Below are 15,124 nucleotides of genomic sequence, written 5' to 3'. Positions count from 1 at the left end.
GCAGCGACCCCTCCCAGTGCCATCCCAGTGCCTCCCAGTGCTGCTTACAGCACCCTAGAGCCCTGCCCTACAAATCCACCAGGAGGGCCCCATGGCAAAGCTCCCTTTGCCATCAAGCAGTGATGACATGGGAAGGGAAGGAGGGCTGGCGGGCGGTGTTGGCTGCAGACAGCAGGAGGAACGCAGACGTGTTTGGCGTCTCAAGCGCTGCACGACGCACGGATTTCTCAGCATCTCTGAGCAGGGCTTTGAAGGGCTATGAATAAAGATGAGCTGCCTGCAGTCGGATGATTATGGGAATAAATACATGCTATTTTTTTTTTTCCTTTTTGGATCTTCTCTTGCTGTCAGCCATCATTAAATCGCTCCCTTCTTTGTTTTCTTTAATCGGCTGGATACATTTTTAATTTGCCTTCCCTTGCCAAATCCTGCTCTCCCCTCAGAGTGACATTTCTGCGTGGCTGTCCTGGTATGATGGTTATCTATCAAACACACAGGGCTATATTCAGAGTCGTGGCAACACAGACAATGCACCGGACCGACAGTTAAAGACTATCAAACTCTCGCTTATTTGGAGAAAGCACATTAGCAATTAGCCAGGTCAGCAATCAAGCAAAGGAAATCCAACAGCATGGAGCACTCGTGGGCTTTGTCGCCAGAGCTGATAAGTACAATACTGAGAACAGGTTGAAATTTGGTGATTTCCACGGGGTGGAGGTGTCACAGAGTCAGGGATTCGAGTTGGAAGGGACCCTTCGAGGCCACGTGGTCCAACTGCCTGCAATGGACGGGGACACTCAGGGTGTGTGTGGGGCAGGTTAGGTTTGGGGAGCAGAGCTGCTGGCGCCCACTGGGGCATCGCTGCTTCAGAGCCCAGCAGAAGGGCTCTGCTCTTCCCATCCCATTCAACCCCAATCAGAGAGATGCTTTAACACAGAGCTCATTGAAAACGGACGAGGCATAACCACAGAGCACGCACGCGGATCTCATAAAAACAAAAGAAGTCTCCAGGTAACACCGGCGAGAAAGAAAAAATAACTTTTGTACTGGTACATTCTATCCCCACTTTTAAGGGCTACTGTTTAATGTTCCAAAAGAAACTAAATTCAACACCTCTGGGACCAGGGCTTCCCAAGAGGAAATCAGCTCTCCTCCTGCCCATGGCCCGGGGTGCTGGGGGTGCTGAGCTCCAGCTCATGGGGTGCTGGGCTGTCTGCAGCCCCAAACCACCCCCCCCCCCAGCAGGCAGGCAGCTGCTCGCCCCTATGGGATCGCTGCAGATCTGTTAGTTCCATCTCTTTTGCACCCTCAGGACCAGGTTGGGTGCTGCAGGAGGGCTGCAAACCCGTTGTTTTGCAGGGCTGGATGTAACACCCCCCCCCTTAGGACCTTCTGAGCTCCATCCATCGCAGTGGGAGGAGAGCACTGCAGGGTTATTGGGGGCTCACGGGGGTGGAAATGGGCTCAGCCCTCATCCCCAGACACTGGACACCTTTTGGCATTCATTCCAGCGCTGGGGAGCTGCAGGAAGGACATGGCTCCCATTGCAGGAGGCAGGGATGGATGCCTTTGGTGCAGCACATACCTATTTATAAGCAGACTACACAGGAAAGCCAGAAAGACAGAACAGAACTGGTTCATTTCCTATGGCCAAAAGCAGCCAGTGTCACTGGGAGCACTGAGAGCAACCACTCCCACCCCAAGCACAACACTTGGACAAGCTACTGGCAGCTCTGCTCAACGTTTCCCTTCTGGTTGCTCAACCTTTCAAGAGTTTTGTTGTCATCGTCGTTTGTTTTTACATTTTTTTTTATATGAGAAAAAAAAAAAAACCAAAACAAAAACCCCCAAACCCTGAAACAACGTCCAACCGATTTCCACCTCCGTCTCTCATCGTATTGCACATGAGCTGAGAAGAACCTTCCGTGTGTAATGCACTTGTGAGAAGACACAGATGAGGAGAGGAGCGGGTCGGGGTGCAGGAGCTCCATCCATCAGGGGGTGCCATTTCCTTCAGAGGTGTTTCTGCCCCAAGCTCAGTCCCGGAGCTCTCACATTGAAGCTTCCTCTGCTACCTGCCGGGCAGAGCAAACAGCAGCGTTGGTGCACAGCCTGGCTTTGAGAACAAGCAGCACGTTTTTATGGTTTCGAGGCAAAGTGGGGTGGATATAATGCATTGGTCCCCTAGGAAGACTTCAATCCCTGTTCCCCAGAAATGAAAAGTGAACAGTTGCTAATTAAAATTGCTTAATGGGTGAAATGCAATGCAGCTGAAAGAGAGCTAAAGCTAGGAAAAGATTCATTCAAAATATTCCCATTATTATCTCTCATTAATGGCAAGTTGCAAATCCAATCCAGAATAATTACCATGAAGCGAGTTTTCCTCGTCACGTTTTTATCTTTATCAAGCTGGGCTCATCAAGACCTGATACCTCTGATGTGGTATTAGTCATGAGCTTACACCTGAGAGCACGGGCTGATCGCTGAGACCCAACCTGAGATCCAGATGCTGCTCCACCACCTCCATCACTCCCATTTCCCAAAGAAATGTACCCCTCCCTCCATCCCACAGCTGGGGGATGGGAGCATCGCTCTGCCCACCCGCAGAGGGGCACGGCCCTGAGGTGGGGGGATGCAGGCACTGAGCACCGAATGGGTCCCGAGTGCTGGCTTCTTGGTGCTGATGTTTGAGTGAGGATTAGTAATGCTCCTGATGGAGAGGTTCATTAACTATATTAAAACCAGACTGGTGAGTGCTAATGAGCTCTACCACCAGACTGGATGATGCGAGCCGGGTGCTTCATTAGTGGGATCTGTGTTAATGAACTGAGTACTAACGAACCCAGACCTACTTCTCCCAGCCCAGCCACCAAGTTCTTCCCTAAAACAAGTCAGTTTTCCCCAAATGAGCATTTTTTACCCAAATGGCTGAGCCTGGAGCCATCCCACCCATCCGGATAGGGACCTGAGCACAGCACATGCTGATCAGATGCAGAGCAAGGGGCAGCAACACAGACACAGCCCAGGTTTCCCAGCTCTTCTGGGTACCCCAGTGCCTGTCCAGGATGTACCCCTGTTCCTGTAGACAGAGCCCCAAAACCCTCAGCTTAATGATGTCATTATTGCACTAAATTCAGCCAAAACAGTAGTGGGAGTGAGGTCAGGAGCACGCAGGAGATGTCACTGCTCCGACTCCTGAAGGGATCCAGATGTATTCCCAGCACATGGGGCTGATGAAATCCTCCCCTCTCCATCAGAAACAGAGGATGTGAAGAAGCAGCCACAGAAATCAGAGGTTTTTCAGTCGGTGGAGCCAAATGATTTGTGGCCAAGAGGTTGGAGCTGGAGAAGCAGTTCGTGGGACCGCGTGCATTGCATCTTTCCTGAGCCCTGGACCCGGGGGAGATCTGGGACTGGAAAACAGCTCCTGTTGGGCCAACTTTTTAAGGGATAAACAAAGAGGATTGGTCTGTCCACCTTCCTCTGATCCCCCCCAAAATATGTTGGAATGGCTGAGGTTATTAATACGGAATTAAAGTGCAGGATGTAATTGATGACAAACAATGCAGCCTGGGGGGAAATAGATTTTATCGCACTCACTTGATAAGCTCTTCTTACTGAGCTCTGGGTACGGCTGATAAAGGTATGTGCTGTTGTAATATGCTCCTGCAAGCGAGCTGCACAGCACCCTGGTAAAGAAAATGGAGCAACAAATGCACAGAGGTTTCAGGAGAAATGAGGCATGAGGTGGAAATGCAGGTGCAAAGATGCACATCCTCCATGTCTGCAGCACAGCGAATCCCATTTCATGGGCTAACTGCAACCTGCTCAGTATCCCCAGCCACAGTGCAGTGCTCTCAGCTCCTTTCTCTGTGGACACAAAAATGCTTTGCAAAGCGTGCATTCATTGCTTCCATGCTTCACTACAGCCTTTGGGTGCTCATGAGAGCAAAACCCAGAGCAAAGGCGCTGCTGCAGGAACCCCACTGCACCCCAGGGCTGATCCACTGCTGATCAAACCATGACACAACCCGAAAAGATTTTCCATATCTATCTATGGAAGAGGCAAGCAAACAGCTGGTGCTGGTCAGCATCAAAATAACTCCAGGTGCACTTGGCTGCCTGGAGTGCAAGAGCAGAGATGGCCAGTGGCTGATGCAGTCATGCACATCCGCACCAAGCCTTCCCACACAGTACGTGGAACGATGCTAAAAATGAAGTGCAACAAATGTGGAAGAGCAACAGACATGACAGAGCTTCGCTGTGCTCAGAAAAGCAGCAGAATTACAAGTCGCGAGGACATGAATCACTGCAGAACCAACACAGAGTCACTTATCCAGGGGTCTTCAAGAACAGAGATTGTTCCCTCTGTGCAGAGGTGAAGAGCAGCCATAGGGAAGTATTTTAGCTGCTCCGGAGCGGAGTGACAAGCTGAACGAGATAGGAGCCAGGTTTTAATTTACTGGAGCATGTCCTGCTTCATAAGGAGAAAACTGATGGTGCCCTGCAGGGACAACCATGCGTGAAGGTTTCCCTGTCCTCCTGCAGAGCATCCTCAGTGCTCTGCCGGTAAGGAGACACGGACAGGTCCTTGAAACACAGGGATCTCACAAAGCAGAGCCTTGTTCATGGAGGGAAAGGCAAGCAGGGGCTCACAGGGGATTTTCTCAGAGCATTTTTGGCTGTTTTGCTGGCTCCAGCTGAAAGAGCAGCGTGGGACCCTGCTCCCATCCCTCTTCCTCACGGAGGATGGTTCTCATGAGCAAAAAATGCGATTTGCTTTCTGCTGCTGACAAACAGCAGGAGCACAGCAGCCCTGACACCTTCCAGCACAGAGCAGCAAACACGCGTCCCGTCAGGCGGGATGAATATCGCACTGACGGAGGCACCATTACTCATTTTCCTGCTCAGGAAGCCAAGTATGGGAGAAAAAGCTCTCGATTGTTCCTGGGGCTCCGTCCCATGAGCTGCAGAGCCCTCACTGGGGCTGCTCCACTGGGCTCTCCCCAGGAGCAGAAGTGCCCCATGCATTAATTTTCTTAATACAGCTCCATGCTGTACCCTAAGAAAACCCTACATCAGCGCCCACCCAAATGCTGTTAACCCCCAACCCCCACTGCCAGGGTGTGATTCTCAGCACCAGGAGACACCCAAATGTCCCCAGGAGCACAGCCCTCTGTCCCCAGCTTCACGATGCTGCCCAAAGCCATGCACCAGAGCTGAGCACTGGGGGAAGACCCAGAGAGGGGAAGATTGAGGAGGAGCAGCACCAGCTCTGTGACAGTGAAGGAATGAACAGGATCTTGCTCTCCCCATGGCATCCCATAATGTTTCCCAAAGTCCTACTTCCCTACACCCATTGCCCACACGAGTGCCTTGGCACTGGGATGCCATTGCTGAGCTCTGCATCCTCTACTCAAATTGCACGAGATTGAAAGGCAGAATGCTGCCAGGTTCAATCCTACCTGCCTGTTTGAACCCCACTGGTTTGCACCGCAGGCTTGCAGCCCGTTAGAGCATTCAGAACTGGAGAAAGGCACTGCCTTGTGTTGGGCTGGGGTGTGCTTGCACATAGATGTGCATATTTTAAAAGCTTGGCAGGAAGAGGGCTCCAAACTACACAGTTAAACAGATTTCATGCAGAATACCCTCCAAAACACCACCAGAACCCCCGGCCCTGCTCTGCCAGGACACCCCTTGGCAGCGGGTGAGGGTTCCTTCTCTTCTTCTGGGGAAGCCATGCTCTGCCCTTCCTCCCCGTTAAACTGTTCCTAAATTGGGGATGAAAAACGACCAGCAGCTTCCTTTGTCCCTTTGTCAAAGGATGGAACAGCAACAATCGTCCAAAGAAATCTGACCCTGCAGGAGGAAAGGGACACCCCAGCCCTGCTCTGTGACCCCGGGGTGGGACGGATCCTGTCCACCTGAAGGGCATCTGCTGTGCTGGGGAGCAGGGGACCTTTATGGAGGAATCCAGGCCAAAGAAGTGTAAATAAGGAGAAAAAAGTGAGAAAAGCATTGAGAAGCCAGGCTGCAGGTTCCTGCCTGCCAAAGGTGGTGCACATGGGGAGGCAGAGACCCTGTGCTCCCCAAAAGGCCACCAGCAGCCCAGGGTAACACTTGTTTTCAGGCAAGCTTCACAGCCCAGCGTGCTCTGGAGCAGCACTAGCACACAATGGATGCAAGGCAGCAAGGGAACCCCAAGTGTCTGGAAGCTGCAAGGCAGCACAGGGCTCTCCATCCCCGGCGGCTGCCACGGAGCAGTCTGGCAGCACTTTGCAGCTCCTGGCACGACGTGCTCGGAGGAGCTGTCAGACCACGGAGCACGCAGCGTACGGCTCCCAACGAGACTGACAGCACGGAGGGAAGGAGCAGACAGAAATGGGGCAGAGCGCAGCGGGGATATCCCCGTTTCTCTGCTCGCCGCTCCCTCTCCCATCTCCGTGTGCGCCTTCAGCTCTTTGACGTTTCTCAGCAGTGCCATTCAGGGCTTGCAAAACTACGCCGGATGATTCGGCTTCCTTATCAGCTCACTGATAAAGCGCCTTTTGCTGTCAGTAAAACGTGTTTGAAGCTCTTCTGCCCCCGCTGAACGAGGCGGGGAGCAGCCAGGAAAGCGAACTAACGACCGGCGAGGTTTCTGCTTATTAAAGTGGCACTGAGTGAAACTGAGAAGGGCACGCTGCTGTTTCCAGGCTCACATGCGGTTTCCGTGCCGGTGCCATCCGTGCAGCTGCCACAGCAAAAAAAAAACCGAGACGAAACTCAACGAGGAGAGGGGAGAGCACCCGCCGCTCTGAGCTCCAGCCTTGCTTTTAGGAAGGGGCATGAGGAAAAGCTTTGATAAGCGTCACAAGGGAGAGCTCGCAGCCGGCAGTGACAGCTCAGCCTGCTGGCCAAGGTGCTGGGGGGTTCCCTGCTGCCCCCTGCTCCGGGATGCTGGCAGGGTGAGGGCTGTCAGCTCTGCGTGGCTGCGGAGCATCGCCCTCGCCGTGGTCGGAGCAGATCCTCCGCTGGGGAAAACTGCTGCGGCTCCAATAAAGCTGTCAGATGCCATTAGCAGAGAAGCTGCTCGGATGTCTTCCATTGGTTCTGAGGGTTTTATTCACTGGTTGGGGGTGCTGGGGTTGAGGGGGAGTGTGACGTGGCATCAACTGTCCCAGTGCTTTTAAAGTCTGGAGGAATTCACAGCCAAACTCCCAATTTCAGCATGGCCAAAATCCTCCCTTCCATACCCCCAGGGAACATGTGGCTCAGCCAGGTTGGGGTCCGGGTGCTCTTTGTCTTCACTGGCATTCCTGTGCTCTCCCCACCTGACAAACCTCTTTGTTCTTACCCCAAAAGCAAGTGGGACACAGCAAGGCCCTGCCAGCCACCCCTGGGGACCATCCCAGAGCTCCAAAACACCACAACTCTCTTTTTGCACAGTTTTGGACAGATCCCTGCACAGAGAAGCACAGCTTTCCCCCAGCACTGCTCACCTGGAGCTCAGTGTGCAGCACCAGAAAGCGAAGTGAGAAGCAAACAGAACCAGAGGAGCCCTAGGATGGATGCTGCCATCCCATTTCACCCAAAGTGCACAACGACACACGAGGGCAGCAGGGGAAGCTGGAAAACAACACCACGCAGCGGGAGACATGAGGTTTGTTCCAAAAAGCAACGATGCAAAGACATCTCTTCCCCCCTTGCAAAGCTCACCTGATCCCGTCAGATGTCCTGCAGCCCCCGGTGTGCACGGAAGGAGGAAGGAGGCACGTTTTCCCTGTCGGGTTTGGGCTTACTTTGCAATCCTGCTCTTTCTAGCTCTGCATTTGTCCCCCTGGTTTCCAAAGGTGGCAGAGCTTTCCTGGCCGAGCTTTCATCTTTGCCCTTGGAGGACGCTTTGGGGTTTCATGGCAGGTGGGACGAACATGGTCCTTTCTCCACTCGTGTTTGCAGGTTCCCAGATCTCACTGCCAAGGTGTGAACTCCTCTGTGAGGGAGAGGGGGATCTGGGCTGTGCTTATTGCCTACAGGCAGATGTTTGGGTGTGGGAAAAGGGTGAAGGATGGGGAGAGGATGGGGGTGCAGGATGGGGTCCCTGTGCTGTGCAGAGCCGTGGGGTGGTGGGGCTGGAACCATCTGGAAGGGCTTTTGAGGGAAGGGTGAGAGCCGAGGGGGATGGGAGAAAGGATGCCATGACAACCTTTTGGGGTTTCCCAGGAAACCAGGGTCGCCATGGCAACTGCATCACTCCGGTCCGAATTAGTGACTTCCTCTGGAAGGCGTGTTTGCCACTTTAATCTCCTTGCGATAAGCGGTCGCATCTCTCGCAGACGCTTTGCAGAAGGTGGAAACGTCCCTTTGTCTGCAGCTCGGCGGCTCAGAGCCGCGGTCCCCGCTCCCACCCCATCCCGCTCCGCCCGCCGCAGCACGCAGACCCACAGATCTTGCGCTGCCTAAATCACGCCCCAGGGTTGCAGGGGAAAGGAAAGGAGGGTAGAAAACAAGGAGATCGGCTTTTTTGCTCTTGAAGTCAGAACCGATCGCGCTCGGATTCTGACCAGGCGAGAATTGCACGAGCGATCCAGAGGGGGAGAAAAGGGGATCTGTGGTGCGTCCCTAACGGTGCAGCACCTCCCTGTATTAAGCACCGTTTGACAACGTGGTAACAGAGACCGTGCGAAATTAAATGGCTGTTTCCTCCCAGCCCCCTTCCAGCGCTCTGCAACATGTTTTCCTCGTCTCCCCACCCAATCCGGGGCCGCTAATCCAACAAGTGAGCTTATGTGATGGAAGGGAAATGGGCTCCGCACCGCCTGCAGGGAAGGGGGAGCAAACCAGGAGCAAAGCGAGACGTCCCCCAAAGCCAGAAAACAAAGGCAGCTCTGCAACACGTTGCAGAACAGACACCAGCTCCAGCGGTGAGATTTGTCTTCATTTTCCTTCTGGGTAACCACCGGCCGTCCTCTTTTCTTTGGAGAATTTTAAATCCCTTTCGGATCTTTAGAAAGGAAAAAGAAAAAGGAAAAAAAAAATCGAAAAAGGAAAAAACCCAACGTATAAAAACAAGGGCACACACAGACTGACGATGGTGCATGTTCCACACAACACCAAGTACACGGTCACTTTTGCATTATTGTCGTTATTATTTGTTAGCACATCCTCAGGCTTCGCTGCCGCTCTGTGTTTATTAAACATCCGTAAAGATCTTTTTGATGTTCACACAGTTGGGATTGTTTGTGGTTGTGCAGTTGCCTGTCTTAAAGGCAGCCTGTTTGAATGCACTGTGGTTGATTCCCCCCTCCTCTATCACCATGTACTCAGACTTGCTGAGGGTGGAATTGCTGCGTGCCTTCCTCATCTCTTCAGTAGATGAGAGGTGCTGGCAGCTCCCGACGTGCATGTACTGGGCTTGCTCCTCACCTTCTGTCTCCCGGTGGTAGAAATAGTTGAAATTGGAGACTATGACGGGCACGGGAAGGGCGATGGTCAGCACCCCCGCGATGGCACACAGGGACCCCACAATCTTGCCCCCGATGGTGATGGGGTGCATGTCCCCATAGCCCACTGTGGTCATGGTCACCACCGCCCACCAGAAGGCGTCGGGGATGCTGCTGAAACCCGAACTGGGGTCATCGGCCTCGGCGAAGTAGACGGCACTGGAGAAGAGGATGACACCGATGAAGAGGAAGAAGATGAGCAAGCCCAGCTCCCGCATGCTGGCCTTGAGGGTCTGCCCCAGGATCTGCAGCCCCTTGGAGTGCCGGGACAGCTTGAAGATCCGGAAGACCCGCACCAAGCGGATGACCCGGAGGATGGCCAAGGACATGGCTTGCTGGCCATTGCCTTGCCTCTCTGCCAGCTCAGTGCCCAGCGTGATGAAGTAGGGAATGATGGCCACAATGTCAATGATGTTCATGATGTTCTTGGAGAAGGTGGCCTTGCTGGGGCAGGCAAAGAAGCGCACCAGCAGCTCAAAGGAGAACCAGATGATGCACAAAGTCTCCACCACAAAGAAAGGGTCGGTGAAGGACGACACCATGGAAGCGGCCGAGGACGAGGAATTGGTGAAGACATCAGGGGGGAGAGGGCCACCACCCGTCCCAAAGGTCCCCCCGGTTCCCTCATAGTCGTGGTCGTCCCTGAACTCAGGCAGGGTCTCCAGGCAGAAGATGACAATAGAGATGAGGATGACCAGGACGGAGACGATGGCAATGCCTCGGGCCGGCCCAGAGCTCTCGGGGTACTCAAAGAGCAGCCAGACCTGGCGCTGGAATTCCTTGTCGGGGAGCGGCCGCTGCTCCTCCCGAATGAAACCCTCATCCTCCCGGAACTTCTCCATGGCCTCCTCCCCCAGCTGATAGAAACGAATCTCTTCGGAGAAGATATCAATGGGGACGTTGACGGGTCGTCGGATGCGCCCGCCCGACTGGTAGTAATAGAGGATGGCGTCGAAGCTGGGCCGGTTACGGTCGAAGAAATACTCGTTGCGCAGGGGGTCGAAGTAACGCATCCTCTTGCGGGGGTCCCCCAGCAGCGTCTCCGGGAACTGCGCCAACGTTTTGAGCTGGGTCTCGAAGCGCAGCCCCGAGATGTTGATCACCACCCGCTCGCAGCACTCGTGCTCCCCGCTGACCTCCGCGGGGTGTCCTGCGGGGCCGGCGGAGGGCGGTGCGGGGTGCTCGTAGCGCTCCCCCCCCAGCAAAGGGTGCGGATGCTGCGGTTCCTCCGGCAAAGGGTCCCCGGCGCCCCCCACCACCGTCATGCTGCCTTCCTCCGCCTCCTCGCCCTCTTCCTCCTCGTGGCCGGGGGACGGCTGCGGGGCTCCGGGGGTTGGCTGCTCGGTGTAGCCCAGGTTGTGGTGGCTGCTGCTGGGGGGCCGGCCGGCGGAGGAGGCGGCCGGAGAGTGCAGCAAGCTCCGGCGCTCGTCCATAAAGGTGTGGGGAGGAAGGGGGAAGGGGTGAGAGGCACGGCGAGGCGGCGGTCGGAGCCTCTTCTTCCTCCTCTTCCTCCTCCTCGGGGCGGAGAGGGAGAAGCAGCCGCCCCGCTCCCGGCTGCCGCGGCTCTGAGCGGCTCCGGGCTGCGCTCAAAAAGTCCGCCCCCAGCGCTGGCACCGCCTCGCCCCGCCGCTCCCCGAGCCCACCCCCTTCCCCCCGGCCCCACCCGGATCGGGGACCCCCGGAGCCCACGGAGCGGCTCGCGTTGTGCCCGCGGGGATGCGGTCGGGGAGCTGCCGGCGGTTGGGGGGGCCGGGAGGGGCGTGGGGAGCCCTGCACGGCAGGGATCACCCGTGTGTGTGTGTGCATGTGCGTGTGTGTGTGTGTGTGTGTGTGTGTGTAAGCCTGTGTATGCGTGCATATGTGTGCATGTGTATGTGTGCTTGCGCGTCTATGTGCACGCATGTGGGGGTGCCTGTGTACATGCATGTGCACACGTGTGCATGTGTGTGTGTGTGTGTGTGTGTGTCTGAGTGTGTGTGTGCAAGCCCAGGGCAAAATCAATGGAGAAGTGAAGCTGGCTCAGCCCTCTGCAAAGGCAGTTGCAATCCTTCCTGCGAGGAAGCTGGAAGGCTTTTCTCAATTAATCTTTTTTAGGCAAATAGTTCACTTTTGGTCAAATGGGATTTATTGTTTTTTCCTGCAGAAAGCTTCCCCTGCAGAACCACGGTGCTGGAGAACACTCCATCCCCACATCACATGCACTCGGGGGCAGCCCAGGGTAACCCCACCACGGGTCCCTGTGCCCCCAAACCCCATTCGTCGCTCTCCAGGAGTGCTCCCATCCCCAGCCCTGTGCAGAGTGAGGCTCTGGGAATTCAGGGAGTTCCTGACACTGGGGAAGGAGTTTGACCACATGGGTCGGGGGTGTGTTAAGGGCATCCTGCTCCCAGCCCACCCCAACAGCCCCACTGCAGAGAAGTTGAAATCCTCACCACCAGCCCCGCTCCAGCTCCTCTCCATGGTTATTTTTAACCAGCACAGCCTCCAGAAGGTAGGGAGAGGGAAAAAAAAAAAAGAAGAAGAAAAAAAAAAAAACAGATGAAAAGATCAAACTTATTTATACTTTAAATTAGAAACAAGCTGTACAAAATATACAAACCCATGGGGGAAAACAGCAATAAATATTGCTGTAGGAGCCGAGCCCGAACTGTAAATGGGAACAGATCTGAGCAAGCCCAGCTTGCCTTCCTCTTCTTGCTGGTAGATCTGGTAAGGGGCAAAAAAACCCCAAACCTTCTGCCCCAGAAGTGGCAGAGGTGCCCCAGGAGGACGCATCCAGCTTGGAAACTGCTCTAGGCTGTGGCCTCAGCCCCAGCTGCATTTGTTGCAGCAGCAGTAGGGCAGCAGCTCTGCACACTCATTTCCAAGCCATGGCACCTCGCCCTGCATGGACATGTGTTCTTATTGTCACCTCCATGCTTGGCTTCATGTCCTGCTCTCAGCTGCACATCACCCAGGATGAGAGGGCGAGGGCAACAGGCATCCCAGCCTCACTCCTCCATCATTCCTATGGCAACTGACAGCAGGAGAACCCAACACACGGCATCTCCCACCCATCCCAACCCGGACAGAGCAAGAACCAAGTGTCATTCACCCTCAGGTTGCTCATGGGCTGTGAAAAATCCCCAAAAATGATGGTTCACAACCAAAATCTGGGCTCTGCTCTCTGCAGGTTTCATGGTCATGCACTGACAGTCATCTGCTCGCTACATACATGCGTGCTGCACTTACTTAAGGACTTGTCTGGCTCATCTCTTTCCTCTGCTAGGATTTCTGCCAATAAATCACTGTCATCTGGTCGAAGGCAAACAAACAAGGCTGCTTCATACCGTAAACATTTACTGATGACAAAAGGCTCGAGGCAACAAGGCGTAACTCCTGTAATTGCAACAGTTTACCCCGGATCTCAGTCGGGGGTAAACTCTTTGGAAATCAGCACCAGCTCTGCAGAGAGCCCCGTACCTTTGGGATGCTGCGAGGAAAAGCCTTCCCTTACAAGCAGGACTAAGCTGTCTCCATCAGCTCAGCAAAGCAGAAGGAATTAACCCCTCAGCTCCGGGCAGTTTTAGATCAGCCTGCAGGATTGCAGCTCCAGCCCAGCAGCCCCAGGCATCGCGTGGCCTCCTGGCCCTGTTTTCCCCTCTGCTGCTTCCACCTAATCCCATCAAATCTAATTAAGCTCTGCCAGGCCAGCAGCTCCGCTGCAGGCAGAGTGGCTGCAGGGGCATTGCTGCTGGCCCCAGCTGGTCAAGCAGCCCGGGTCGTGCCCCAAACCAGGAGGCATGAGCACGGTCAGAGGGTGAGACTGAGTCCGGTAACACCAGTGCTGATAGGAGTCCATGGGATGGGACACCTCTGCAGTGTCCCCAGCACTTTCCTGCAAAGTGCAGCACCTCAAGACTGGCTTTTCTGTTTCATGCAGGATGTCCACCTCCTCCCCTTGAGAGATCCTCTCTGCTTTTCCATCCAATTCTTCTCTTGAATCTGGACTCTACAAATTCAATTTTATTCCTAACAGCCATTTAGGAAACTCCCCTGTGCAGCTTCCACAAAGCAGCAGAGCCAGCACCACCCCTTCTCTTCCTCTAGTGGCTTCTCAGTGTTAGACTTCCAAGCAGAGGGGGCACACAGCTGTACCCCTCCCACAGCCCTGGGGGAGCCCCTCCAGACCCCTCCTCAAGCACAGAACCTTCATTCTAACCCCCCACTGCTCCCAAGTGAGTGTTCCCTGCCTTGAAGCCTTGCTGAGCCCCATCCGAAGCATCCTCTTGTGCTTGCCCTGCCTCTGCCAGCCCCATTCAGAGCTGTGCATCCTGCAGCCTTGCTGCTCGCACGTGTTGGAGCCCTGCCCTCCCTCATGTCTGAATGGGCTCCCTGCCTCCATTGATAAATCTGGGACAAATCTGCTATTCTTTATTTCTGAGGATCAGAAACCTTTCAGCGCTAACGCTGTTACAATAATACCTTAATGCACCATAAATGTATTGTCTCTCCTCTCACAGCAGGGAATGCACAAAGCTCCAGCTGCTCCACGGGGACACGATTAACTCACTCGTGTGGCTCCTCCTGTCATTCCAGAACCACGAGCTCACCTTGCCCTACCTTTGCTGCCCACATCCATGGGAACCCTAATTCCCTGCCAACATTAGAGGCCGAGGATGCCATTCAGGTCATTCCCCACTGCTGGGGCAGAGCTGAAATGTGCAAACAAGGCTCCAGCATCAAGCAGCTCAGCACCAACCCAACTTCTCGTGATTAACTCAGAGTAACACACGGCTACAGCAGACAAATGGGCACTATCACCACGCTCTGCTCTGCTTGCTGCAGCCACGCTTAGTTGCCTGCTGGTTCCTCCCTGCCAGCTTAGCCCTGATTTAATTACACTGATTGGCTCTGCAATTAGGGACGAAGCAGTGCAAGGCTGCCTCTGGGCCAGGAGTGACCACCCTGCAGCCTCCAGGGCTCACAGCCACCCCGCAGGGATGTGCTGAGCTCTGAGATGCGCCCACGGCCGTCTGGCTGCGTAGGAGCAGGTCCTCGAGCCTCTCTGTGCCTCAGTTTCTCATCTGCACATTAGGAGAACGCTTCTCGCCTCCCACCTGCAGTCTATTTCAATCCCTTGCCAGCCTTTCGCCCAGCTCGTGGTTGCAGAAAATGAGAAAGAAACTGAAACTCAGGGTAGGAAGTAAAATTCAGCGCTTTCTGACTGCTGTGGTTTGCTTAACAGTCAGCACAGGGGTGAAGCTCGTTGCTGCAAGCTCCATGGGGATGGCAAAGCCTCAACAGGGCACTGAGCACAACGCATAACAGGCACATGGGGACCTCTGTGCTGCAATCAAGCAAACGAAGGCAGCATGTCTTCAGAGAATGCTAACCCCAAGTAGCCAAGAATGGATAGGAGCTGTAGATTTAGCAAGAGTAGTACATGACTCTGCCATCAGAGAAGCAGATTTGGGGGCTAAATGGATCCCCCAAACTCCTCTGCGTTGCTTGCTGACTTCACACAGTGGCTCTGTTGGCTTTGATGGAGCTGCTGGAGCTCAACCCCATCCAACCCTTTGGGGAGCAAGGGGTTACAATTCAAGCTGGAATCAGGACTATTTTAATATCCTAAAAATGTGATTACAGGGCGGGATTATGTT

The 15,124-nt window shown here is 54.4% G+C and overlaps 1 protein-coding gene across 1 annotated transcript; it reads right to left on the bottom strand.

Annotated features, from left to right (window-relative positions):
* Window positions 1-8,625: 8,625 nt before the first annotated feature.
* LOC136051145 (potassium voltage-gated channel subfamily A member 3-like) lies at window positions 8,626-10,986 on the bottom strand. The gene has a single exon (XM_065740440.1). It carries the CDS (start codon window positions 10,913-10,915, stop codon window positions 9,173-9,175), a length of 1,743 nt encoding a protein of 580 aa, XP_065596512.1. The 5' UTR covers window positions 10,916-10,986; the 3' UTR covers window positions 8,626-9,172.
* Between the last annotated feature and the right edge of the window lie 4,138 nt (window positions 10,987-15,124).

Source organism: Cyrtonyx montezumae, unplaced genomic scaffold (assembly GCF_038088225.1).
Source record: "Cyrtonyx montezumae isolate F1298 unplaced genomic scaffold, pur_monq_1.0 scaffold_26, whole genome shotgun sequence".
Taxonomy (NCBI): domain Eukaryota; kingdom Metazoa; phylum Chordata; class Aves; order Galliformes; family Odontophoridae; genus Cyrtonyx; species Cyrtonyx montezumae.
Note: the sequence above shows the minus strand (reverse complement) of the source record. Positions and strands in the feature narration are given on the sequence as shown.